The 27,869-nt window shown below is 37.0% G+C and overlaps 1 protein-coding gene across 3 annotated transcripts; it reads right to left on the bottom strand.

Annotated features, from left to right (window-relative positions):
• Positions 1-27,286, bottom strand: LOC118570205 (cytochrome P450 2C26). 3 transcript variants are annotated; one of them, XM_036168557.1, is made up of 10 exons: positions 27,076-27,243; positions 25,392-25,554; positions 25,067-25,216; positions 22,498-22,658; positions 19,389-19,565; positions 18,285-18,312; positions 11,234-11,344; positions 5,638-5,825; positions 2,142-2,283; positions 1-182 (listed from the first exon to the last, which is right to left on the bottom strand). In XM_036168557.1, the coding sequence occupies exons 1-10, from the start codon at positions 27,241-27,243 to the stop codon at positions 1-3; spliced, it is 1,470 nt and encodes a 489-aa protein (XP_036024450.1). The 3 variants fall into 3 exon arrangements, with proteins under 3 accessions (XP_036024450.1, XP_036024443.1, XP_036024457.1); XM_036168550.1 differs by lacking the exon at positions 18,285-18,312 and having other exon boundaries at positions 11,234-11,375; positions 27,076-27,286; XM_036168564.1 differs by lacking the exons at positions 18,285-18,312; positions 19,389-19,565 and having other exon boundaries at positions 11,234-11,375; positions 27,076-27,257.
• Between the last annotated feature and the right edge of the window lie 583 nt (positions 27,287-27,869).

Below are 27,869 nucleotides of genomic sequence, written 5' to 3'. Positions count from 1 at the left end.
TTAGACAGGAATGAAACAGAGCTGGTAAGGGGGTGGCAGAGAAGCAAATCCATTGGCCACTGGGGTTGTATCAATGTCTTCAGTGTGAACCAGTGATTTCAGATTAAAATTCTGTAAAATGGTGGTCAGAAATAGGAAGAGCTCCATGCGAGCCAGGCCTTCTCCTACACAAATCCGTTTTCCTAGAGGGGAGAAAGTCAAAGAAGATTACTATTCTCATTTGTAAATGTGAGAATCATTGTACTTGTACCTGATACAGGACACTACTAATGGATTGTAGCCCATGAGACCAGCTCCCAGGAATGCTCCAGGGTTGCAAAGACATTGCCTCAGAGTAGCAGGACTTAGGGATAATCCTTATCTATCTATCTGAGGGAATAAGACTCATGTAGGTACTGTTGGTTATTCTCTTTATTTCTCTCAAGTTCTCTTCCTTCCTCTCTTTTTCTGCATCCCCTTGTATAGGCAAGGGAATAAAAAGTTACATCTGAGGGTCATATTGCATTGCTTAGGTAAGCAATAAGGAGAAGAAACATTCTGATAACACACATGAAATAAACTTCAGCTTTCTCATTAGTGGGGCAGCTGCATGAAGGAATGTATAGGTGCTTAAGTATCTGTTAAGGAGATAGCCCATGAAGGGGGTTATAAAGTAAAACTCTTTGTGTCCTAGAAAATAGAGAAATTATGCATTATGTTCTGTATTTCTAAGTGTGATTAACATTCTAAACTAACATTTAAAAGTGTCAGTTTTTCTCAGACTTGGGGGCAGCTCTGACATGAAGCAACCAGTGCAGCTAAAAGTAGGTTACCATGGCAACATGCAGCTGTGCAGGTTATAAAATGGAGGCTGAGGGTACAGTGGCCATGAGATAAGCTGTTAGGAATTTGTGTAGGGAGTTAGGTCTTAAATTATCAGCCAGACTTTAGCAAGATGGACACCAATGTTGCTTTATGCCTGTGACCTTGGTTCAGCAAGGAGACACTTGGGAATTTGTCCTTATGTGATTCATTTGCAGGGACAACTAGTCAACTTTGAATTTGTTGTGAGGTTTTAAATCTGCTAGTTGTATGTAGTGGTATAGAACTTGGGGAGACATGACCATTCTCCTATTCGAGCCTGAGACAATGATATAAAACAGATTTCTAAGTTTCTATAGTCCTTATGGAACAATAGATCTAGTTATTAAGCACATTCTAATATATTTTCTGTTTATTAAAATTGTACAGCTTAAAATAATCATCTTTTGACAATCCACAGATGTAATTGCTCATAGGATTGAGATGTAATCATGATATTACATGTACATATTACATGTGAATGCACTGTAGTGGGGAGATTCCTCAGGTGTTTATGAACATGTGAAATTACACACAGGAGCAAACATTATGAGAGTCTGTGGCCTTGTAAGCCCTGATTGAAATGACATGCCTCTGCCAGGGTAATATTCATCTGGTTGGTTGACACTTGAATTATTAATGGTCCTCTGCTGTATTATGCCATGGCCAGCAGCAGTTATTGGATGGATGGGTAGATGGATGGCTGAATGAAAGGACATCTAATTAGGCAAATAGAAAAACATGGAATTATTTTTTCTCAACTAACCTATACTACTAAGAAATACATTGTTCAAGAATACTTTTTAGCTAAGTGGGGTTGTTTACATTTGTAACCAGACTGCCTGGGAGACTGAGGAAGAGTCTCTGTGTTCATTATAAAAAATAACAAAACCAAGGGCAGAAGCTGCACATCAAAAGGCAGCATACACATTGTGAGTGAATAGTTGAGCATGAGGGTGACTGACACAGCAAAAAAGACATGAATATAAATCATGGTGTCTTCATTTTCATAGTGAGTGAGTAAAGTGTCAATGAAGTTTGCTTTCTTTGATATTTCTGCGATGTAGCTAAAGGAAGAATACAAAAACCCTACACTCTAGCTTTCTCAAGTTTTAACAGTGGATGAACAATCAAAGCTTCAGTTTTGTAACCTGAAGGGGAAGAAATCTCTTTATCATGACAGTGCATGGACACTGAGAGTCATGCTCCTGATCATTGCAAGTTTACTGGCCATTAGGGAACCATTGTGTAAATCTTCAGACTCTCATGTCACTAGAGCCATGGAAATAAGATTCTATTACCTGTGGAGAAAGGCATGAAGTAGTCACTTTTCTTAAAGTTTCCATTCTTATCTAGAAAATGTCCAGGGTCAAATACCTCTGGATTGGGGAATTCCTTGCTGTCATGCAACACTGATGAAAGTGATGTTATTATAGTTGTTCCCTATAACAACACACAGAGAGAAATCAAGTTAGAAAGAAATCTTAGAGCTCACACACATTAAGAAAATCACCTAGTTCACCCTGTGCTCCATAGTGAAGGTTAAGTACAAAGATCAGTGGGGATATTTCAACACACAGAGTAGGTAAAGAGCAGGGAGGACGGTGAGGCCAGGCACAGATGTGGCTAATGAGCCATCCAGTGACTTTTCACATGAGTACTTGGACTAAAACTTCTCAGTCCCTTCTTCCTTTCCTTCAGATTGGACCCATGCTTCTTTGATCACTGGCTGCTCTAGCTCATACCTTCTGTGTACTCCTCATGTTAATCAGTTTCCAAGTAGAATTATTCATTGAGAGTTTTGAAGAGAATAGGAGATCATCAGTCAACTCGAATATGGAAGATTTGGAAAGACAATTACCACTCCTTTTTTCTCATTTACAGAATCTATTTATCTATATGTGTATTTATAAGATAGGAAAGCAAATATTGGGTATGTGTCAGAGTAGAGGTGTGCAGTCATGTATGTAATCTATCTATATGAATACACAGACACAAACACAGAAATACATATATGTGTCAGAAAAGCAGGATGGGGATACTTTGGGTTAAGGAAAGGAAGGATTGGAATGGGAAGGAGAGGGAAAAATAAAATTAAACAAAATAAGATTAAAGGAATATGATCTGGGGACAGATAAATCAATAAAACTTCTAGGGATACAGAGAAATTGCTGGGAACTGGTGCTGGCAAATTTTCTTTACATAGTACACAAACTAATCTCGCTTCATTTCAAAGTTTCTAGGAATGTGCTCTACAAAGCTTTTACAAGGATGACACACATATTAATATACAGCTTAACTAAATATGTTTAAATTTATAAAGCTAAAAAGAACATTACTGACATATATAAATTGTGTGAAAATTAAGTTCTAGTGTCAAAAGGCATTGAATGTTTTATATTCATAACCACTTGTTTACAATTTGCTCATGAGTGCTTCTCTGCTGCAATGACAGAGTTTCTGAAGAGGCAGTACAATCCCCTTGGCCTAGAAAGTCTGAAATCTACCAGAACAATTATGGCAAAGATCATTGGTTCCTTCTTAATGTATTACTTTGGTTGAGATCAGTGGCTCCAGTCTGAACAAAGAAATAAATTATCCTACTTGTCAGAAGGGAGAATCAGCTGTGAAGTCATGTTTATTTCTAGACCAGGTTGTTCCATAAAGGGATTATCTGCTTGACTAGACCCAAAAGATACCAGTCATATCATGATCCAGCAGCAGAGAGATGAAGGGATATAAGTTTAGCTGATACAACACTTGCCTCAAACTAGGCTCTAAATCCAAGGAAACTATGAGAAGATATGTCACTCCTATCTTGCCTTTGTTCCATTTATCATTTAGGTGGGTCTAAGGACATAAACATAAACAAGTTATCTGTATTAGCATAGACCTCAAAGTCTTACCTCAGAAGTGTCCTTTAGCCAGAGCAGACTGGCAACCTCACCATATCCTAAGTCTGTTATTACACAGCAAAACCCAGTGCCACTGGCACAGCTAGTTCCATCATCTCCACATGATGTTGCTCACTGGAAACTTACCAGTCTCTTTTTGCCCCCAACCCTGAAAAAATACAGAACTACCCAGCAGAGAGCAACTTCATCCTTTTTGGATGAATGTATTACTATAAAAATTCTGCATTTTTCATCTATAGTATCTGGAACTCAATCAGAAGATTTGGGGTTTTCAAAGTAAAACTAAGTGGTGACAGAATGAACTAAGTACAAACAGATCCACATCAGGGAACATTTTTAACTTAGCAAACAGCTCAGTTTTAATATGCAAATTCTAAGAAGTTTGGAGGAGAAAAATTATGGACAGAAATTTCTTTACATAGAAGTCATAAGCAATGTGCAGCAGAGAAAATCCAACATACATACATGTTGATAACATATTCAGTGCTGTGGTATGTCTTTTTATATGCTGAGAATGTGTGTTGCTTTTATTGATTAATAAAGAAGCTATTTTACTCTATGGCAAGAAAACTTACAACTGTGTGGAAAATAGAAGAGAGATAAAGAGAGAAAAGGGCAGAGTCAGGGAGATGTGATCCAGCCACCCAAGAAGGAAGATGTGTAAGTACTGGTAAGCCAAGAATCCACATATCAAATATAGAATAATAGGAATGTTTTAAATTAAGTTCAAAGACCTAGCTAATATAAACATTAACCATACTGTTTGTAAATAATACAACCCCCTGAGTAATTATTTTATAAGTGACTGTGGGACCTCAGGTAAGAGAGATTCATCCAGACTGCTGGCCAAGGCAGGACTGGAGAAAATTCCATCTACATATACAGTCAGTGATGAAATGGTAAACAATACACAGAACTATAAAATGGAAGCAGAGAACAATTTCAAAAATACTGTACAGACTTTTGTGAATAAAATTCATCTCAAAGAAAAAAATCTGTGTTCCTGGGTCATGCTCACAAACAATTGGTTCTACAATAAAGTATTTCTTATACCCTGAATAAATCAGACTAAAAATTATCATCTGGTCTGCACAACTATCAATGTATTCCTAAAACATCAAACTTGATATGGAGATATGAAAGTTACAATACTTCATCCTAATCAGAAATGAGACAAGTGATGGCCACTGCAACTAGATCTGTTTATCACTATTCTGCAATTCACTGAACTAAAGAGAAACTAAGAACAAAGGAATACAAAATGTGCATAGAAAAGTATTAGCCCACATAACAACTTCAAATTCCACATACATTTATAAATACTTGTTAGAAATAGTAAAATCCACATCTTTAGATAAAATAACACCAACAGAATGATTATATCAATTGTTTCCACTAAACAGGTGGGAAGAACAGCAGAGGCACTAGAGAAATAATAACAGATATTCACCACTCAGAAAACCTACAAAAAGATATTTACAGGCTACATTATTGAAAAGAAACAAGGCAGAGAAATAAACATAACAAATAAATGGTTTAATGCCATTACTGATGATTTGGAAGAATTCAGGATATCAATTCTTTCCAATTTGAAGTGTTTTTTTTTTTCACATAATGCTAAAAATCCAGAAAAGACTTTTAGAAATTTGACAAAGTGTTTGAACATTCCAAAAGAAATAGCTAAGCTTTGCCAAATAGTATATGAAAGAGCAAATGTGAAAGTATTGTTACCAGATGTATCTGTATCTGCAGAAGGTTTGCCCTCCAGATTATGAAGGAGTATAAGCCACCAGCAGCACCAGGTGACACAGAGGACTGGAACTGCACTGTGACCTAGGAGCATCAAGAACACAGAAGTACAGCAGAGAAGACACAAGCTTACCTTGGGGATAAGGTAGTTCCTGAATTTAATGTCACAGGTCACCGCATGGGGTAGGTTGGTGGGGATGAGGTCAATGAATCTCTGGACTTCATGAATCATGGCATCTGTGTAGGGCATGTGGTTCCTGTCCTTCATGCAGGGGCTGCGGTGTCTGCCAACCACACGATCAATTTCTTTCTGGACTTTAGCTGGTTGGTCAAAGTGAGAAATGGGGGAATAGGAGAAAAGTGACATGTTAGGCACAATGTCAGGCCATACACAGCATAATGTAGGTTTTGCAAAACAATTGCAAATGTGCATTTTTCATTCAGAAGTAAAAGTATTTATACATATATTTATGCAGAAATGCTATGTTGTGGATTTATATCACTGTCCTATATAGATATCATGCTATATCAACATACACTTATTATTATATATAATAAAATATAATACAACCATAGTTTCAAATAAAGTAGAAGTAATTAAAAGTATCAAATAAAACAGAATATAATTAGTCAACATGATTTAGTCTGTGGTAAAGATTAGAATCAGATACTAAACCTGTATCCAAATACAATATTCTTTTTCAGTCACATTCTAAGATATGTGTATTTAGGAATATGTGTGTTGCGTGTGTACAATTTGAAAGATTCTTCTTTTTATTCCCACATGGAGTAATGAACAAATTCAACCTCTTCAGCTACTTCTGAAATATATTCATATTTGTAAAATGACTGTTTCTTATATGCCCAAATACGCATAACATTTATGACCTTCAGATATGGGAAATTAAATTTCAGTTACATCTACATTATCTACACAAACAAATACATGCTAAATATATACACACACATGCATACTCCCTCTTCCCCCTCACTTCATTAGCAATATCATATTGGAACCTCATGAAACTTACAAGCTTCTGCATGGAAAAAGACATCATCATTAGGATGAAATGGCAAACTACACAATGAGAAAATATTTTATCCAACACATCCAATAGAGGGCTAAGATCCAAAATATATAAAGAATTGAAAGATTGAGATATCAAGAAAACAAACAACCCAATAAATAAACGGGGTACAGATCAAAGCAGAAAATCCTCTAAAGATGAAACTCAAATGGCTGAGAAAAACTTTTAGAAACTTAGAAAAATGTTGAAAAACCTTAGTCATCAGGGAAGTGCAAATCAAAACTACTCTAAGATTTCATCTTACACCCTTCACAATGGTGAAGATCAATTTAAAAAGGTGACAGCTCATGCTGGCAAAGATGTGGCACAAGGGAAACACTGATGCATTGTTGACGGTAGTGCAACCCTGTACAGCCTCTATGGATATCAGTGTGACTATACTTCAGGAAGATGGGAATCAATCGACCTCAAGGTACAGCTATACTACTCTTGGGCACACCTAACAATTGTTTCATCCCATCATGGAAACCGTTGCTCAACCATGTTCTGTTGTTGTTTGTTTTTGCTCTTTTTGAGGGTGCCTGCCACCCAGCTACCAAATAAATTCACACACTGAGGCTTATTATTACTCACGAATGCCCAGCCTTAGCTTTTCTTGCCAGCTTTTCTTAACTTTAAATTATCCCATCTATCTTTTGCCTATGGGATTTTCCTTTTTCTATTTCTGTATACCTTTCTTTGTTTCTTACTCCAGGGTCTGCTGTGTAGCTGGGCGACTGGACCCTGGAGTTCTCCTCCTTCTCTGGTTCCTTGATTTCTCATTCCTCCAGCTCCTCCCTCACTCCCTCTTATTATTTATCTTCTCTGCCTGCCAGCCTCTCCTATTTTTCTCTTCTGCCTCACTATTGGCCATTCAGTTTTTTATTAGACCATCATGTATTTCAGACAGGCACAGTAACAAAGCTTCACAGTGTTAAGCAAATGCAAAATAAACAGAAGTAACACACCTTAAAATAATATTCTGTTACAATGTTCATTGCTCCCTTATTCATAATAGCCAGAAATTGAACACAAAATGTATGTCCCTACAAAGGAATAGATTGTTTTAAATGTAGTACATTTATACAATGGAGTGTCACTTGGCCATTAAAAAAAGAATAAAAACATGAATCTCAGGTAAATGGATGGAAGTTAAAAAAAAAAAAACCTCACTGTGAGTGATTTAATCCAGACCCAGAAAGAAAAATATGGTATCTATTCACTTACATATAGATATTAGGTGCTAAATCAATAATAACCAAACTACAATCTGTAGAACCACAGAGGTTCTATGTAAAGTAAGGGACTATGGAGGACAGATAGATCTTGTTAGGAAAGGGAGATAGAAAAGATAGTTACGAACATATTGCGGGGAGACTTGATTGGGGAGGGGAGCAGGGGTGAAGGAGAGAATATAGGGAGAGACAAATAAAATTCTGGGCCATTTGAGGGATATTATAGAATCTTAATACATACATATATATATGAAACATATGTGAAGGTTATCCAAATGAAATAATCAAGAAGCCCAACTGAACATCACTTGTCACCAAATGAAACTTCCAACACCAGGGTTAAGTTGCATCTAACTGAGTTGTTAGTTAAAGGAGTTCCATGGACATCTCCAAACAACCCAGACTGTAGCCAAGACTATAGGTTGCTCTCCACAAACTGACAGCAGGACCCCATTACTGAAGCAACACTTATACAACTCTGCGAACATGGAGAAGTCAAGCTGAAGTCTACATAGAACCTTCATCCCTCTGTTCCAGCATCTTTAGTACTAGAATGTACTCTGCATACTATCAACAGAGAAACATAAACACTAACCCAGCTACAAACCCTTTGATTAACAATGGTGCCTTGCCTGCAAGACATGCTAGGGCAATGGTGTTATAATACTTGGAGTAACCAACCAAGAACTGATATTACTTAAGGTTCACTCCATGAAATGGAACCTATTCCTGAAACTTGTTTGGTGGCCAATAATGGGAGTCTAGATAATCCAGAGACCTATGGTAAAAGCAAATATTTCTGTTCTAAAAACAAAAAACACTATCAACAAAACACAAAATAAAAATATAGCAATAAAATGACTCCTAATGACATTCTGCTATCCTCGTCCTTCAGTGCCTTGCTCAGCCATCTTTAGAAAAGCTTTATCTTGTAGCAGATGGCAACAAATACAGAAACGCTCAAATAAACATTATGCAGACAGTGAGAGAGACCTTGGAGCTCTTAGCCCTAAATGGAATGTCTCCATCCAATTCCTCCCATCAGGATTCAGGAAACTCTGTGGAATAGGAGGCAGAAAGAGTGTAAGAACAAGCGTGGATGGAAGATATTAAGAAAAAAAAAGGCCCTATAAAATAAAAATAAAGGACATATGAAGTCACAGAGCCTGAGGCAGCATGCACAGGGCCTGCACAGGTCTACACTAGGTCTTGGCATATATATTATGACTTCCAGTTCAGTGTTTTTTATGGGATTCTTTGATGTACAAATGAATGGGTTTTTATTTCATGAGCCTTCTCTTGTGCTGTTTTCCTTTGTTTTATTTGTCCAATTCTGATTTGTTATTTTTGTCGTGTCATATTATATTTAGTACATTTTATTATTTTATATGTTATCCTTAGAAGCCTGCTTGTTTTCTAGTGAGAGGCAGAAACGAAGGATATCTGGATGTGAGAGAAGGTGGGGAGGAACAGGAAGGAGTAGAGGAGGGGAAACCATAAGTATCATGTATCATGTGAGAAAAATTGATTTTTAATAAAAGGGCTAAAACAGTAGATTAGATTATAACATTGTGCTAAACCAATATTCACTGTTAGATTAAATACATAAATATTATCCATTATCATGAAAATTATGATTATTTTCCATTATTTGTAGTTTTTTTCATGGATGTATTTTATTTGTTGGTAATTATGCATTTCTTGAGTTAGAATTATACTGGGAATTAAGTAAATATTTTTAAATGTTGGGGATATATACTCAATTAAAAGGAGTATTAGACTCAAAATAGTTTCTCTTTCCTCCCTCATTTTCTATCAGAAACCTACAGGAACCACATGGTAAATATGGAATTGGGAGCTTCCCAGACCTGGTACACAGCAAAATCTCTGATACATTAACCCTCCCACAAGAGGTATTCAGGCTTCTGGAGCCCATGGCTTCCTGTGACTGTACTTCAGATAATAGGATGAAAAACATTCTCAAAAATTTCATGGAGAAATGGTAAATTGGACAAAAATTATGGCAAACCTAGGTGTCTCATTTGCCTTTTGTTTTAGAAACTCATCAGAAGCCAGCTGATCTTGAGAATCCCAGTGTAGTTTTAATGGGAATAGTTAACATGTGACCCAGGGATCTCCCTGAAAGGTTCAAGACTTCTATTCAGTACAGAAACTCCATGAGCCTGTGTCTTGGATGGATGTTTGGAATCCATTCTGATTAATACATGGGAAATATTTTCTATTAATGTGGTGAAATATTGAGTGCTGATTTATTCCTTTTGTCTGGAGGATAGACCCTGCTGCTCACATCAATGGAACAAGGCACTGAAAAGGCTCTGAGAGTCAGAATTCTGGGACTAAAATGTTGTCAGTCTCTCCTGTCATTCCTGTTAATTCCCTGTCAATCATTAATGTCTAGAGTAAAGGGCTTCTTAGACTCAGTTTCTTTTAAGGATTTTATTTCCCTGGAGTGTGGTCACCTGCTGAATTGGAATAGGAAGAGATCCTCAGCAAGACCAGCATCCTGTACACAACTTTGTTCTCTACTTAAACTTCTATTCCTTTGGAACAGGAGTCTTCACTGGGTTTCAGATACAGATCCAGAGTTTGTTTGTCTTACTATATGCATGTTGATCCACCATTTATGTTTCAACATCATCTTTCCTGCTCTGAATTTTTCTCATTCCTCATACTATTGGTTCCGTAAATGGGTGAAGCTCCCTTGTATGCTAGTGTTATCTCTTCCTATCCTTAAAATATAAATTTTGATTCACATTTAAGCTTTTATCATGTAGTATATATTGGGCACAGGAGGAGAGGTTTGTTTTATATATCCTGGACCAGTGGATTTATTTTATTTTTAAGTATAGTGTAAAAGCAAGAGCTATTTTTACAGTTGAAAGAGATCATTGTCCAACATGTTTAAGGAAATGAACTATTGAAGTGATGATTACTTCATCTGTATTTTCTGTTTTAATGTAAAAATGTTTCTATAGAACCTGAATATTTTGAACACTTAGAATGAACAATATCTCAGCCAGACTCTGCACATTCTAGGCATTCTGCTTAAGCTTCCATGAGGTGAGTTTTCTTTTCTCCATCCTAACGGTAGATGCTTCAGGATAAGGAAAGGAAACTGAAAGGTTTTAGCTGATCTGAAGACATAATTTTTGAGACTACGTGTATCCACAAGACAATGTAGCCTGCCTGCTCCTGTCATAGTTTACCTTCTAGAGAACTCACACACTGACCAATGATTGTTTTTCCTAATGTCAGAGTATGTTTCTCTTAGTCATGCTGTTCTTTATAGCCAGTGAGTGGCACAGAAGGTGAAGGACTGAGAACCTCTAAGAATAACACACAGACACTAGCAGAGTCTTTCCAGAGTCTTATAGGAACTCTGTGTGTCCACCATCTGTATCCTCACCTGTGACATGTGGGTGCTTCAGCAGGAGCAGGAGAGCATATCTCAGTGTTGTGCTTGTTGTCTCTGTCCCAGCACCAAACAGATCGTTCAGAGTGGTTGCCAGATGTTCAACTGTAAATTCCGATAGTTGGTTGTGGTTTGCCTAAGAATAATTTGAGGCATTAATCTGATGAATTGTTTACCAGCACATCTGATTTCAATGGCTTTACAGTTTTATGCAAGTTCATATATTTGTTACTGAATGTATAAAATTTAAAATAAAAAAATCATAGCTCCCATTCCAGGTGTTTATTCTAACTGTATAGAAGTTTACTGAGTTGTATAGACTTGGGGTCTAATTAATTTGACATGAACATTTATTTATTTGCATGTTTATTATATAATAAGATTTATATAGAAAATTTGTTTTATATTGTTGCCAACAAAGATCCTGGAATGTAGAGTAGAGAAGAAATTAACATATAATTTCAAAGATTATGGCACAGATTTTTATAATTTTTTACTTCACCCTAATTCTTTACTAGCCTAAGTCATGCAATGATGTCATTATCTGCACATAAGTGTGTGCAGTTTTGTACAATTATGCCTTAAAAAGCATAAATGAAACATTTTATTCATTATTTATTTCTTCCAATGAAAACCATATGAGGAAGAATTATGGTATGCCTAATCTTCAGATATGCAGATTCATACATAAAAATGAAGGCCTGTGTTTTCATATGGTGAAGATCAGTGGAGGACTTTGACTCTATCTCTGGGATTCTCTATTAAACTAAGATGGGTCTGTAATGAGATGCTTTGTCCTTGAGTTAAATAAACCCATTCTTTCTTAGTGCAATAATACCTAGAATTCCTCTTAATTTTAAATAGTAATATATCTTTGCATTTGTAGGCCACATTTCTTATCTATCCATTCATCCATTTATGACTTACAGATTAATTATCTCAGTGATGTGAGAAATACAGTAAGAAAAAAAATGAACCTGCAGGTGCCTTTTCCATATACTGATGCACTTTGGATATAAGCTCAGAAGTAAAGTACTTGGGTCCCATGGTAGATATAGGGAAGGGGATTCTAGATGACCCATGACATTGTTTTACACAGTGGCTCTAATAATTGATATTTTCATTAACATTATATTAGTTTCCATCTTATTACATGATTACAAGCAGCTTTTTACTTTGAAAAAGTTCCACAATTACAATTGTAGCATTAAATCTCATTGTGATATTATTTGTTCTTCCTGATGGAAAATGGCATCCATAATTGTTTTTGTCATTTGAATTTATTCTTTGAAAGACAATATTTAAAACAATGAGAGAACTTACAAAAATGAATAACCAAAAGATATTAATGTACTCACTCATAGGAGGATACTAGATGTAAAATAAAGATGACTAGACTGCTACACAACTCTAGAGAGGCTACCTAGAAAATGGGACCCTAGGAAAGACACAGGGATCACCCAATGACAGAAATGGATGAGATCTACATGAACAACCTGGATGGCAATGGGAGTAATGAAGGGCAAGGTTTGAGGGAAAGAAAGCTTAGGGGAGCAGGAGATCCCAGCTGGATCAAGAACAGAAAGGGAGAACAAGGAATAACAGATCATGATAAATGAAGACCACATGAGAACAGAAACAGGCAGAATGCTGGAGAGGTCCCCAGAAATCCACAATAATACATCCTCTGTAGACTGCTGGCAATGGTTGAGAGAAAGCCTTATCTGACCTAGTCTGGTGATCAGATGGCCAAACGCCATAACAGTCGAGCTGGAACTCTTATCCAATAACTGATGGAAGTGGATGCAGAGATCCTCAGCCAGGCCCCAGGTGGAGCTCCAGGTGTCCAATTGTCGAGAAAGAGGAGGGACTGTAAGAGCATGAATTGTCGAGCCCAAGATTGCAAAAAGCACAGGGACAAATAGCCAAATGAATGGAAGCACATGAATTATGAACCAAAGGCTGTGGAGCCCCCAGGTGGATCAGGCCCTCTGGATAAGTGAGACAATTGAATAGCTTAAGCTGTTTGGGAGGCACCCAGGCTGTGGGACCCGGACCTGTCCTTCGTGCATGAGCTGGCTGTTTGGAACCTTGGGCTTACACAGGGACACTTTGCTCAGCCTGGAAGGAGGGGACTAGACCTGCCTGTACTGAATCCACCAGGTATAAATGAATCCCCAGAGGAGTCTTGGCCCTGGAGGAGATGGGAATAGAGGGGAGGGATGGGGGGAAGGTGGGGGTGGGGGCTGGAGGGGAGGACAGTGGAAGCCATGGCTGATGTGTAAAATTAAAACACAAATATAATAGTAATAATAATAATAATAATAATAATAATAATAATAAAGAACACAGAAAAAAGATATTAAATTGGCACAGTGTAAAATACTTTAGATTAGATTATAATCTATGACCAAATTCTATGGTTACTTAAAAAAATCATTCACCATAATATAATACATTATTAGAACAAAAGAAACAAGGGTACATAGTCACTAAAATTGACAGAGGAAACAGTTGACATTTGTGGATACAAACTTTCATGGCATAAATACTTAGAAAGTGTGGCTAGAAGACAAGGTATGTGCCACAAAGAACATCTAGGAAAATTACAAATATAGAGTATACCATGTTACAAAAGACCAAAATATGTTTTAAATTTAGTATGGAAATAAAATCTAAAAGCATGTACTTTTGACTCATTTGACATAATAATAGAAATCTTAGTCTGAAAAGTTAATCAAATAAATGAAATAAGGGAACCTAAATTATAAATGATAAAGCACAATGATATTTATGAAGAAGTGTGATATAGAAAATCACATGTAAAGTTGCAAAAAATCAATTAAAGCTAATAAATGATTGTAGTACAATTTCAGGACAAAAATTAAGTCCAGTTGGGACTCTTATGCTGCAGAAAGTAATAATCTGAAATGAAAACAGGAATAAAAGGTAATAATATTCCTAGAATAATCTAATGACTCACTTTCATATGCTTAGAAATTCTAATGGGAAAATAAATCTTCAAGTTCAAGTGGAACTGTGAGGAAAGTCTGAGCCCCCAAACTTCAAAAATGAAATTAACCAAAAGAGATGAGTGAGGACATTCCATGCTCATCAAAGGAAAACTCTACCAAGAAGACATTACAATTCTAAAAATTTATGCACCAAACCCATGGGCACCCAGTCTCATAAAACAACCATTATTAAATATAAAATCACAGACTGACTCAAACATAGAGACAGCAGGTGACTTGAATACTCCACTTCCATCAACTGATAAGCCATCAAGACAAAAACTAGAGAAACTATGATGCTAAATAACATCATCAGTCAAATGGACCTAAAAGATATCACAGAACCTTCCATTCAAGTTCTAAAGATTGTAATTTCTTCACAGAAATCCATAGAACTTTCTCCAGAATTGAACACATAATATAGCACAAAGCAAATCTTAAAGAATTTAAGAAAATTGAAAATGTATCCTGTATAATATCGGACCATAAAAAGATAAAGGTAGACATTGCTAACAATAGAAATAACACAAAGGACAAAACTCATGGAAATTTAATAGCTTACTAGTGAAGAGAAACTGGGTTAACAAATAAATAAAGAAGGAAATCAAAACATTCCTAACCTTGAATGAAAATGAAGACACAATTTATGAAAACCTATGGGACACAATGGAAAAATAACTTCGAAGATTATTTATAGCACTAAAATATACATAAAAATTGGAGACTCACATGATAATAATAATTTAATTGTACATATGAAAGCCTAGGAAAAAGAAGAAAGAACACCCAAAAATGTTCAACAGAAAAAGCTAACAAAGTCAGGACTGAAAGTAATTAAATAGAAACAAACAAACAAAAAAGCAAGCAGTAGGAACTTCGTTAACAAACTTTATTAACAAGATTGGCCAATTTTAGCCAAAATAACCAAAGAAGAGAAAAGAGCCAAATTAACAAGGTCACAGATAGAAAGGGTGAGCATGAGTTAGTAAGGTAAAGAAGTGAGTGTGAGACAAGGCGAGTCACACTAAAGGCCCTTTGTAAAGCTTGTGAGAAAGTACTATTGCAACAACTTAAAACATACAAATGCATGTACATCATCTGTATGCCCTAGGCCCAGTAAAAGCTCACATTGAGTGATTGGCCAATAGATTCACGTAGATCATAACTATCACAGGCTATTGTCAATTTTCCAGGTTATTCTCCAGAACTCTATGAGAATTCACTATTTTGATGACATATTTTTGAGTCACAGAATGTGAAGAATTGAAGTTGCTACTCATCTAGAAGCTTCATTCCTATTGGTTAGTCTTTGTTGTGCTGAGATGTGGTATTCATACTACTGAGGGAGAAAAGTTATTCTCAGTTTCACCCAGCTGTGAACCTGCAAATTACCACAATGCCTGGCCTGATAAGTCATGCCCAGTAGTGCAATAGTTACGCCAATGCCATGAGAGCAACCAACCACTTTCTGATGGAATCTATGGACCACTCTGTTAGATAGAAACCATATCTACAACTGCTAAAGTACTAAAAATCTGAGGTCAAATCGTTTAGTCTAATGGACTAATGGTATAGTGTTATAATGATTCCTAATGACCTACTACTGTATCCATAGACCAGAACTGTCTTACTTTTCATCAGAGAAATTAATCCTTACAGGAGATGACACTTCATACAAAGACACTAAACTGTTTGATGTGCAGAGAATAAAGCACTGTGACGTGCTCACCCTAAATTGTAACACACTCCTCCCCAGAGGGTTTAAGTGTATTTGTGGATGAGGGAGCAGAAATGTTGTAAGAGCCATCAGTGATCAATAAGATCAAGGAGGCAGTGTTTTCTGGAGACAAAAAGAGAGATGAACATAAGAACTCACAGTGACTGTGACAGCCTACACAAAAACTATGTATGCCTCAACAGATAAAAACCCAGCACAGAATGAGGAGAGGAAATATGAAGTACCAAGTCTAGCTAATTAGCTCCTGGGTAGGGGAGAGTCAATTTCCTACAATGATGAGACCCTGATGGGTTGATCACATATCAGGCCTAAGGCTAGGTGAGAAACAGACTAGACTCAATGGGGAGGAGAGAAAAAAAAAGAAACCACAAAGTATGGTAGGAAGAGATGAGAGGATGGAGAGGAGGATAATAAAAGTTGAGGGTTATGTTCAAATTCTAGCACATGGAATTCTCAAATAATTAATATGCAAAAATAAAATAAAACAAACATATCAACCATAAAACAGTTGTTTAAAAAATCTTATTGCAGAGCTATAGTAGTGAAAGTAGTGAAGCATTGACACAATCAACATCAAAACCAGTAGAGCTTGATAGCCAGGAGTTAACCTACACATCTGTGGCCAAGACTTTTACAACTGAATTCCAAGACTGCTCCATCTAAAGGAAGAGTCTTCAGCATGATGACAGAACAGCAGCATAACTACATGAAAAGAAGGATTCTGGAAGAGTAAACTAGGGATAAGCCTTGTTCCTTATGATTTGGACTTACAGATTTCAGAACAATGCACCAAAAAAAAAAAAAAAACAAAAAAACAGATAAACCAGACTTCATCCATGACAAAATGCTAATGCATTCTGGACATAATTAAGAATGTGAAAATGACAACCTACCGAATGGAAATATGTTTCCATACCATTTATATGGAGATGTTTGTATCTAGATACATACACAGTTACATAACTCCATACAGCAAGGGATCCAATAGGCAAAATATTAAAAAAAATTCTTGGGAGACACAGAAAGGCAAAATAGCGCCTAAAAAGATGTCCATTTCCACTGTTGTCAAGAAAATACTCATCAAATCTGCCCTAGGAAACCACTTCATACTCACTGGGTTGATGTGAATACTAAAGTTTCAAAATTATCTCTTTTGGCAGCTATTTGGAAAATAAGGCATCATATAGACATGAAATAGTGTATTAATGTGAAAGTTTTTAGTAGTTGCTCAAAAAGGAAAAACAGAAAGAAAAATATTATCATTTGTCCTGGGGATATAGACAGAGGAAATAAAAATAAACTATGAGGAACCATGTCTACATATTTTTATATGTATAGTTTAGAGATGCCACACATAGAAATAACACAAATATCCATCTATGAGTAATAAGTGTATTTTACTATTAATGCAAGAAAATGAAATTTTCTGCAAAGAAAGGAAGTATTTATTTCAAGATCTATACAAGTGCAAGGCAGACATTGAAAGACATACACTACCCAGATGATCCATTCATCATAGATAAATCTGTATATACAGAAACCACACTAACAACTACTATAATGGTGTGGAGGTAAAGTAGTGACCAGTAGTGGGTGTAGTGTGTTTTTCATAGTAATAGAATACTTTCCAACTAGAAGGAGCTGGTAGTTGCAGTTTGTGATCACATGATGTATCACCATAATATATGTGAAACATGGCTATAGTCCAGAGTCATTACTTTATATTCATTGGACTTTGTGAACTATATCTTACAAGTATACAGATTTAAAAGGCACAAACTGGACAAAAATCTGTCAAAAGAAAGCAGCAACATCAGGGGACTCAGATTCCAAGATATTAAGTATTGTTACTCAGTTGCAGTAATAAAGAATTCAGGGTAGTAAACTACTAGCAAAGGACAAAGTAAGATCAGTGGAGCAGAATACATGCCCACAACCAAACCCAAACATCAGTAGTCAATTGACTTTTACTGATTCCCCAGGAAATACAATGGAAAATTGTCTTTTGAATAAATTAGATAATGCCAATGCAGATCATGCTGACAGGATCCCCATTAGATACCAATCTGTAAACACTTTTGGTGAAAACTAACTTGACCTTGCACTCAAAGTCTTACTCTTCCATGCATGTACTCTTTCCCACCACATACCTCTCCATACACCCCTCAGTAATTCTAAAATTAACTCCTATATCTATCATTTTAAAATAAACACTATGGCCAGATCAATTTTAATCCACTTGTTACACAGGACATCTAGCCACCCTATGTGCATTTATGGTACCAATTTTCACACTGCCATGATAGTGGGTTATTTTCTTCCTGATTAGAATATTTCTCCATCTTATCTGCACTTTGTATTTTTTTCCCTCAGCAACACTTATTTTTTTACTTTCTTTTTTTATTATATTTTTATAATTTTACATATCAGCCATGGGTTCCCCTGTCCTCCCCCTCCTGCCCTCACCCCCACTTTCTCCCCAGCCCCTCCCCTCCATTCCCATCTCCTCCAGGGCAAAGACTCCCCTGGGAATTCAGCTCAACCTGGTAGATTCGGTCAAGGCAGGGCCAGTCCCCTCCTTCCAGGTTGAGCAAAGGGTCCCTGCATATGCCCCAGGTTCCAAACAGCCAGCTCATGCACTAAGGACAGGTCCGGGTACCACTGCCTGGGTGCCTCCCAGACAGTTCAAGCTATTCAATTGTTTCACTTATCTAGAGGGCCTGATCCAGTTGGGGGCTCCACAGCTTTTGGTTCATAATTCATGTGTTTCCATTAGTTTGGCTATTTGTCCCTGTGCTTTTCCAATCTTGATCTCAACAATTCACACTCTTACATTCCCTCCTCTTTCTCGAAAATTGGACTCCTGGAGCTCCACCTGGAGCCTGGCTGAGGATCTCTGCATCCAGTTCCATCAGGGGACATCTCTAGCACTTTACTTCTTCCTGTTCTCATGTGGTCTTCATTTATCATGGTCTGTTATTCATTGTTTTACTTTTCTGTTCTTGATCTAGCTGGGATCTCCTGCTCCCTTAAGCTCTCTTTCCCTCTAACCTTGGCCTTCTGTACCCCGACTCTCATCTAGGTTGTTCATGTAGATCTCATCCATTTCTCTGTCATTGGGCAATCCCTGTGTCTTTCTTAGGGTCCTGTTTTCTAGGTAGCCTCCCTGGAGTTGTGATTAGCAGTCTAGTTATCTTGAAAGAACAGAGGAAATGTGCTCCAGTTAGCAAATCCCCCCCCCCTTTTATCAGTATCCATATATTGCATCCCAGTACATAATAAATACTAAAACTATCTTTCAAATGCTACTGACTCAAAAAATATATGACAAATATTTCCACGTTCAAGAAACCACAAAATGCTGAAGCAATAAAATGCATTCATGTTCACATTTTACCTGGTTTTGTTTAATCAGGTAATAATCAATAAAGTCCCGAGGGCTTGCAACATTCAATGATTCCTGATGTTCTTTTATTTTCTCCACAAGGTAACCTCTGATATAATCAACATTTTTCATTAACTTGCGATGACTTCCTGGACAATAGTCAATTAGTGAAGGGAAATTATTGCAGACCTACAAAATTGAGCAAAGAAATTTTTTGTTAAGATGTATTGTTTTGCTTTTAATCATGTATGTGGTGTGTGTATGCATGCATACATGTGTGTGCCATGTATGTGTGGGTACCTTGGATGTGAAAGATATCAGATTCCCTGAAGCTAGTGGTTTTGAGCCACCTAAAAGGGATGCTGAAAATTAGACTCAGGTTCTTTGCAAGATCAATGCACACTGTTAACCACTGATCCATCTCTCCAGGCTTTGCCAAAAAAAAACAAAAACAAAACAACAACAAAAAAACCCACTTTAAATAGACAGATATGAGGAAATACACATGCCTATAATATATATCAAGACCAATTTGGGTTTATAGATTCAGATATGAATGAAAAATGGTGTCCAGCATAAGGAAAAGGTGTTTTATTTCATACATGTATAAATTCTCTGTGGTAGTAGAGAGATTGATGGGAGAAAGTCCTGCCCAAATGATCAAAGATCATAATCAGGTTACCACATTAATGAACCCTTTTTAGTATAGAGCATATTTATGAAAATTGGATGATGATTTATACCATTTATTCCCTACAAGCCTGAAATATGGTATGTTGTAAATCATTGTCATTTACAGTTTTTAGATGATAGCAGAAGTGAAGAGAGTTGGGCATCTTGATTTACAGCAAAAAAATAGCACGTGCATATTTCACTCCTATAAACCAGCCTATGATATGAAATGAAATTTCAGAAATGGGTGGGGCTCCAAGAGGCTTTAAGACAGAGGTATACTACAGCCCTTAGGGGTTTCCCTAAGATCACGGGCATTCTTTTTTTTAACATGCTTTTTATTTATTCTTTGGCTCCCTACACCATGTGTCTTGATCTCATCCACCATCCCATACCCTTACTCACACCCTCAGCCCTTACATCATCCCCCCAAGTTAAATAAATTAAAATTCAAGAGAAAAAATATCTCATGATAGAAGCTGTAGTATGCCACAGTGAGTCAAACAGAACATACACTTTTATCCATATATCTTTACTTGCAAGTGTTCACCTCAAAGAGTCATTGGCCTTTGTAGCATGAATCTTAAAGTTACTTATTAATAAAATCAAACCTGAGGCCAGTTATTGGGGTGAATTCTGGAAGATCAGAGAAGCAGAACAAGCCACAGCTACCTCACCTTGCCAGTTCCTCAGCTGATCCTGTTTCCGCACACTGGAAGCCTTTCAATCCTCATCCAGAATGATTTGCAGCTGAACTGCTTCTTGAAAGCTTGAATGCTTAACCAGCCTAGTTCCTGGTCCTCACGCCTTATATACCTTTCTGCTTTCTTCCCTCACTTCTTGGGATTAAAGGCTCTTGTTACCATACCTGGCAGTTTCCAATGTGGCCTTGAACTCACAGAGATCCAGATGGATCTCTGCCTCTGGAATACGAGGATTAAAGGCATGACTGCCACCATTTTCTAGCCTCTGTATCTAGTGGCTTCTCTGTTCTCTGACCCCAGTAAAGTTTATTAGGGTGCACAATATTCTGGGGAACACAATACCACCACAGGCCTTGCTCGAGGACTCTAGTTCCTGTTACATTATCAATAATGGACTCTCACAGGAAGTCTTCTAGGATATTCTGTTGCTGCCCTGTGCTGTGAAGACCTTGCAGCCTTGAGTCTGCAGGACCTGCCCCTCCAGCAAATCACAGATGGAGTGGATATTGAGGTGCACCAACTCATAAAACTGGTTTTAGGCCTGGGTAGTTGCAGTAGTGTTCGTCAGCCCTCCAGCTCTCCTCCGTCCTCAGGACCACGGTGATCTCTCTGGCATAGACCTGGCTAGTTTGCCCCTTATAGCAATGAGCTTCTTTATGCACCCCAGAAATCCATAATGATGCATCCTCTGTAGACTGCTGGCAATGGTCGAGAGAAAGCCTGATCTGACCTAGTCTGGTGATCAGATGACTAAACACCCTAACAGTCGTCTTGGAACTCTCTTCCAATAACTGATGGAAGTGGATGCAGAGATCCTCAGCCAGGCCCCAGGTGGAGCTCCAGGTGTCCAAACATTGAGAAAGAGGAGGGACTTTAAGAGCGTGAATGGTTGAATCCAAGATTGCAAAAATCACAGGGACATATAGCCAATTGTAAGAAAGCACATGAATTATGAACCAACGGCTGTGGAGCCCCTAGCTAGATCAGGCCCTCTGGATAAGTGAGACAATTGAATAGCTTGATCTGTTTGGGAGGCATCCAGTCTGTGGGACCAGGATCTGTCCTTAGTGCATGAGCTGGCTGTTTGGAACCTTGGGCTTACTCAGGGACACTTTGCTCAGTCTGGAAGGAGGGGATGGGACCTGCCTGTACTGAATCAACCAGGTTTAAATGAATCCCCAGGGGTGTTTTGGTCCTGGAGGACATGGGAATGGAGGGGAGGGGCTGGGGGGAAAGTTGGGGGGGGGGGCGGGAGGGGGGAAGACAGGGGAACCCATGGCTGATGTATAAAATTAAAGCACATAATAATAAAAAAAAGATAAAAAAGATTATTTCTCCTTTAAAATAATATTTTTTCTAAAATAAAATATCCCTGCCTTTATGATGAGGATGTATTCAATAATTGAAAAGAGGCTAAGAATTATGCATAGAAGAACATTCTGTGAACAACTGGCCACACTTCTAGATGTGAATGCAATAATACTTTATACAGACAGTTCTGTGAACACCAATAAGAACATCAATAGATATGTAACTAGCAGGTTGGAGCCAATCTGGCATTTGCCTTTGAGTTTTGCTATTTGTACAGCAAAAGGTCTTAGAACCACCTTTCAGATATTCTTTCCTTAGAATGTTTTTCAGAACCCTGTTGTTGGATCACCTTACTTCTTCATCCTTATTGAATTTGAACTATGAGAATGAAAGACTGTAAGTATGTTCTCAGAAGGAAAAGATCTTGACTTTACCTGCAACCAGGGGGAGCTGAGAATCCTGACATTCTCATTTACTTTTTCCATGAAGGTAAGAAAATCCTGATCCTTATAATCAAAACGATTCTGGAAAATAATGGAGCAGATGACATTGCATGGAGCACAGCTCAGGATGAAGGTGGGATCACAGGGTGATCCTGGATAATTAGAAAAAATAGAAAAATACCATTAAATTATACAAAGAAGACATTTTTTTTGTTAACAGGTAGAGTCCTTAGAAGTTTAAAATCATGTCTCATCTATAATTTTAATAATGGCTAAGCATTTGTTATATACATAAGTAACAAATGACTTTAATCTTAGGCTTGAGGTGGCCTCAACCTCACTACATAAATAAGAATAGACAAATCTGAACTTAGGAAGGCAGCTGCACACGTCTATTTAAAACAATTGTGACAACATTTACAAAACCCATGTAGGTTTAAGCCAGACCAAATCATGGTATGGAGAGGGGAGTGAGTACAAAGTCCCAATAATAGTCAAGAAGCTACTGGCTCTACTTAACTCTCGAGATAAGGTAAGTCAGTTTTCTTTAAGAGAATAGCCCCTAGTAAGTCAAACATAATCCAGAAGAAAGACACACATACAAGATATTTCTCAACCACCATCAAAGAAGCTTCTGTTTACAGTAGATGATGATGAACACAGAGGCTACAAAGGGCAAAGGTGCATAGAATAAGAGATTGCAAAGTGCTCATCTCTAAATATTAATTACATACTGCACCCTTTCTGCGAAAGACTCAAAGATCATTGAAAAAAAGGGGGCAGAAAGAGGATAAGAGCCAGAGAAGGTAGATAACTACAAGGAAATGATGTCATCTGGGCACATCTGGGCAGATATACATATAAACTCACAGGAAATGTGACATTATACACAAGACCTATGCAATCCAAAGACAGAAAAAAATCCTAGCATGGAGATGGGCTTGATGTTCTACCCGTAATGGAGATGTTTTTGGCAGATATTAGCTTCTGGAAGAGGAAGTGTCAATTTTCTGTAAGAGTGTAGCCCCTGATAAATCTACCACAATTTATTAAAAGGTGACACAAAGAAGAATATTTGATGAGCACAAATAGGTCTTTGGAGAAAAAAATTATTAAAAAAATGGTTAGGAAGAAAAGGTGGATAGATGTGGGAAGAGTTGGAGGAGGGAGGATGAATATGATCAAAAATGATATAATTTTGTAGGGTTAGTGAGATGATGGGCCGTAGGAAAAAATCTACTACCAAATTTTCTTGACCAGCATAATTCTTTACTACATTCTAAACTATATCCTTATAGATATAGGTAAGTGTAGCCACTATCCCTTACTTAAAAGATCTCTTTTTACAGCAAATGGAGACCATTCCAGAAAGCCACTATTGGATATAATGAAGACACCAACAGATTGTGGGAATACCAGCTTCAATATACACAAAAACATCACAACTTCTGCATCTATGGCTCAGTAATCAATACAGAAGAAGAAGCAGAAAGATTACAAGAACTAGAATATCAAGAAGTCACCTATAAAACAGTCTCTCCCAGAAATGACTACAAAACAAGATTGGAAAAATGACAAAATCAGTAGATGTGCTAATGTGGAAAGGGAAAATTTTCACAGAGTCCTACCACTAGACAAGCAATTCCATACAACTAATGATTCCTGGGATAAGGATAATTATTCTTTCCAAAGCTTTAGCTGTATTAATTGCAGCCCAAGTGCAGAGTGGTCAGCACTGAAATTATATACATGATATCCAATAGTAAAGAGTACTCAAGAGGTGATATACTTATGTGTTCATTTACATACATATACACAATAATAATTAAAGAAAAAGAAGCTATCATTTGAGAGTGGGAAAGCCATAACAAGGAGCCAAGGGAGGGTATCTGGGAAGGAATAGAAGGAAAAAGGGGGAAGAATCATACAATACTATTTCAATTAAAACATATTTTCAAACAAGAAAAAAACTGAAACTACTAATAAGAATTTTCTTAAAGATCATATATGTCAAGCACAAATCAGAAATGATGGGTATTAAATAAAGAGATGACACAAAGTAGGGTAGATTGTAGAGTAGGGATGTATATCAGAGGCGTTTGTGGATGATCACAATCAAGACACATTGTATAAGATTCAGAATGCACTAAATAATTTTTAGACAAATAGCAATACAATTTGGATAGCATGCTATTGCAGACACAATAATTGATGAATATGCTATTACACTTGGCTAAGAAATGAAAGCCATAAATCACACCATTGTTACCCAGGACTTAAAACATTGATCTACAAGAATCCTGTATTACTCAGTTGATTTGCCTAAATCTCTGTAGTCCAAGAAAATGAAACACATTAATTTTTTTTCTGTAGTGAAATGGTCCACAAGGAGAAATTACACTTGTGCTAATGGAAATGCATAGTCTTGTAGCTCAGCAGAAAATTAACAAGAAATTCATTATTTCTGATTTAAAAACAAAGAAAAATTTTAATGGGATGTGATCAACATTACATACACACATACCTAGACTAAGATATAAGTGCATAAACCTACACTTACCATTGGTTTTCCTCAGTCCCTCCACAAGACACTGTGCTTCCTCTTGAACACGGTCCTCAATGGTCCTTTTACCCATGCCCAAATTCCGAAGAGTCATGAGTGAGAAGCGCCTTATCTCCTTCCATCTGCTTCCATTGCTAAAAATAATGCCTAAAAAATGATAAAACACTAGAAATAGATTCTAGAAACAGATGAGAGATCTGATGGGTAGAAACCACAAAGAGGTCCAACCTGTATCTAAGGAAGAAGTTCAGCCCCTCCTTTTAGTCTTCACTTTCTCTGTAAACAATGTGCAGCACTCACATGAATGTGTACACTTACTTACCAAGGTCTTTATTAACTCTTTCAGCTATTGGGAAGCTTCCTCTTCCAGCAAACTCCTCCCCATGATCAATCAGAGCTTCCTTCACTGCTTCATACCCATGCAACACCACAGTGGGCTTCCTGCCCAAGTACAGGGTGAACACAGGGCCATAGACTTTTGAAAGCTGGAAATAGAAAAGAAAATGTAAATATTAACAAAAAAAGTCACTTTAATCTCCATGGAGTCAACCTCATTCACTGTATTATAATAATTTTTATTCAGGAAGAACTCAGTTTCAAATGGTTCTTAAGCCTATTGATATCACATTTTGGTGATCATCATTTATTGATCACCTACTGTGAACCATGTAATGGCTCAGAACTCAGGTAGTTGTTATACAAAGATAATAGCAAACTTTCACATCAGCACATTCAGCAAAACTAGCCACCAGAACTCCATGTAGGCCACCCATCTGCCTAATGACTGCCACCCTCTCTCAGTGCCTGTCTACCCTACCCACAATCATCTCTCCCATCCTACCCATTATGTCCTAGTGCCCCAGTTTGGGCAGAAACATCCTGTATGAACAGAGGCCAGTCTACTCTGACTTACAGAAGTCCAGCCTACTTGTGTGTAGACCCTCTACTCAAACATAGGGCACTCCAACAAAAAGAGCAGAGAAGAAACAGAAACCAAGAAACAAAACACCCATATTACTAAACCCATACTACTATATTTACAGATTTTATGCTATACATTGAACTTCTGATGCCATATTTACAGGTTTAGAAAAACAACAGAGGACTTCATATGGGACCACAAAGAACCAAGAATAGTCAAGGCACTCCTAAGCAGTATAAACACTGTTGGAGGTGTATCAATACTTGACCTCAAATTATATTATAGAGCTATAGTAATGTAAATAGTCTGGCACTCACAAAATTTTTACAAGTAGACCAGTGGAATAGATGAAATAATGCAGAAATACAACAGCAAAGCTAAGCCCATTTACTTTTGAAATATAAATTTGTAAGTCAGAATCAAATGATTCGGTTGAGCAGTCCAGATTTGGCAACTACTACTACAAACACAGCAAGTGGGCACCACAGAAGCTGAACCATAGTCACGCAATATTTCTTGGAAAAACAGGCCCTTCTTCAGCAACATTCTTAGCCCAAGACTTAGGCTTTGCAAAAATTAACTGTATATAAATATCGCAAGATATAAAGAAAGTTTGGCTTCTTCTCTTGCATTTCTTGTGTTATTCCATGTCAATTTATATTTATTTAAGTTTTGCATCATGTAGTTCTTTAGAGTCCACCATAAAATAGATAACCTCAGTAAAAATGTTTGTCTAAATTTCCACCTATCTTATTTAATAAAATATTACTTACTATTGACCTTCAACCAAATAAACAGAAAAGGTGAACTTTTTTTAAGATAGGAAATATTCACAAATTTTGTAGGATTTTTTCTTATTTTATAAAATACAATGAAATAAATATCTTTTCACCTGAATTCTTGCTCATTACTGAATTCCTGACAAGAGACAACTGTAAAAGTCATAAGGAACACAATACTTTGGAAGAATTTTGACTTTATGATTATTTATAGCAATTACTTCCTCTTGTATTAGATTTTCATTTAAAGCAGCTTTCAATTTATCTTCTTTATCAAGGTAATGAGGAGTACAAAGAATACTTACATTGGTAAAGGATTGGCTGATATCCTTCACATCTATCTGGAGGAAATTGCCAATAATCGGGAGAGGAGTGGGGCCAGGAGGGAGCTTCCCTCTCTCAGAGCTCTGTCTCCAGAGTGAGAGGAGAAGCAGACAGGAGAGACTGAGCACCAAGAAAACAAATGAATCCATGGACACCCTCCTCACTGACAAAACTATGATCAACCAGGATGGAGCTTTTATAACACAACCTGCTGAATCAACATGTTCCTTTTTGGTACATCATTGACTGATCAATTAGATAACTTTTTTTTAAAATCAGATAACTCTCTCTCTCTCTCTCTCTCTCTCTCTCTCTCTCTCTCTCTCTCTCTTTCTCTTCTCTCTTTCTCTCTCTCTAATAGACTTTGTCCTTTTGATAGAGAAAAATAAGATGTTCTTTACCCTTGTCCTTGTTTATAGGATACCTATTTGAATTTCTGGTTTAACAAAACTGATTAGTGTCAAACTACTGCTAATAAAAAATATAAACAAATGTATTTATAATGTGCAGCTATTCTTGAGAAGTAATAGATTACTTTTGGGATAGAAAAATACTCCTCAACCTTTGCATGCTCAGGTTAGTGACCAAGTCAGAATTTATGACTTATGGATAGTTTGTACATACTTTAAAATATGTTTATTTTTTGACAAAGTCTTACTATGTAACTTAGATTAACCTCAAACTGACAATTTTTCTAAATTTCCACAATATCTAGAAATATATTTGTGCATCACCATGGTCATGCATATTTAAAATATTTATTTGCTATATTAAA

The sequence above is a fragment of the Onychomys torridus genome, chromosome 1 (assembly GCF_903995425.1).
Source record: "Onychomys torridus chromosome 1, mOncTor1.1, whole genome shotgun sequence".
NCBI classification, from domain to species: domain Eukaryota; kingdom Metazoa; phylum Chordata; class Mammalia; order Rodentia; family Cricetidae; genus Onychomys; species Onychomys torridus.
The sequence above is the reverse complement of the archived record's forward strand: the minus strand, read 5'-3'. Positions and strand labels throughout refer to the sequence as shown.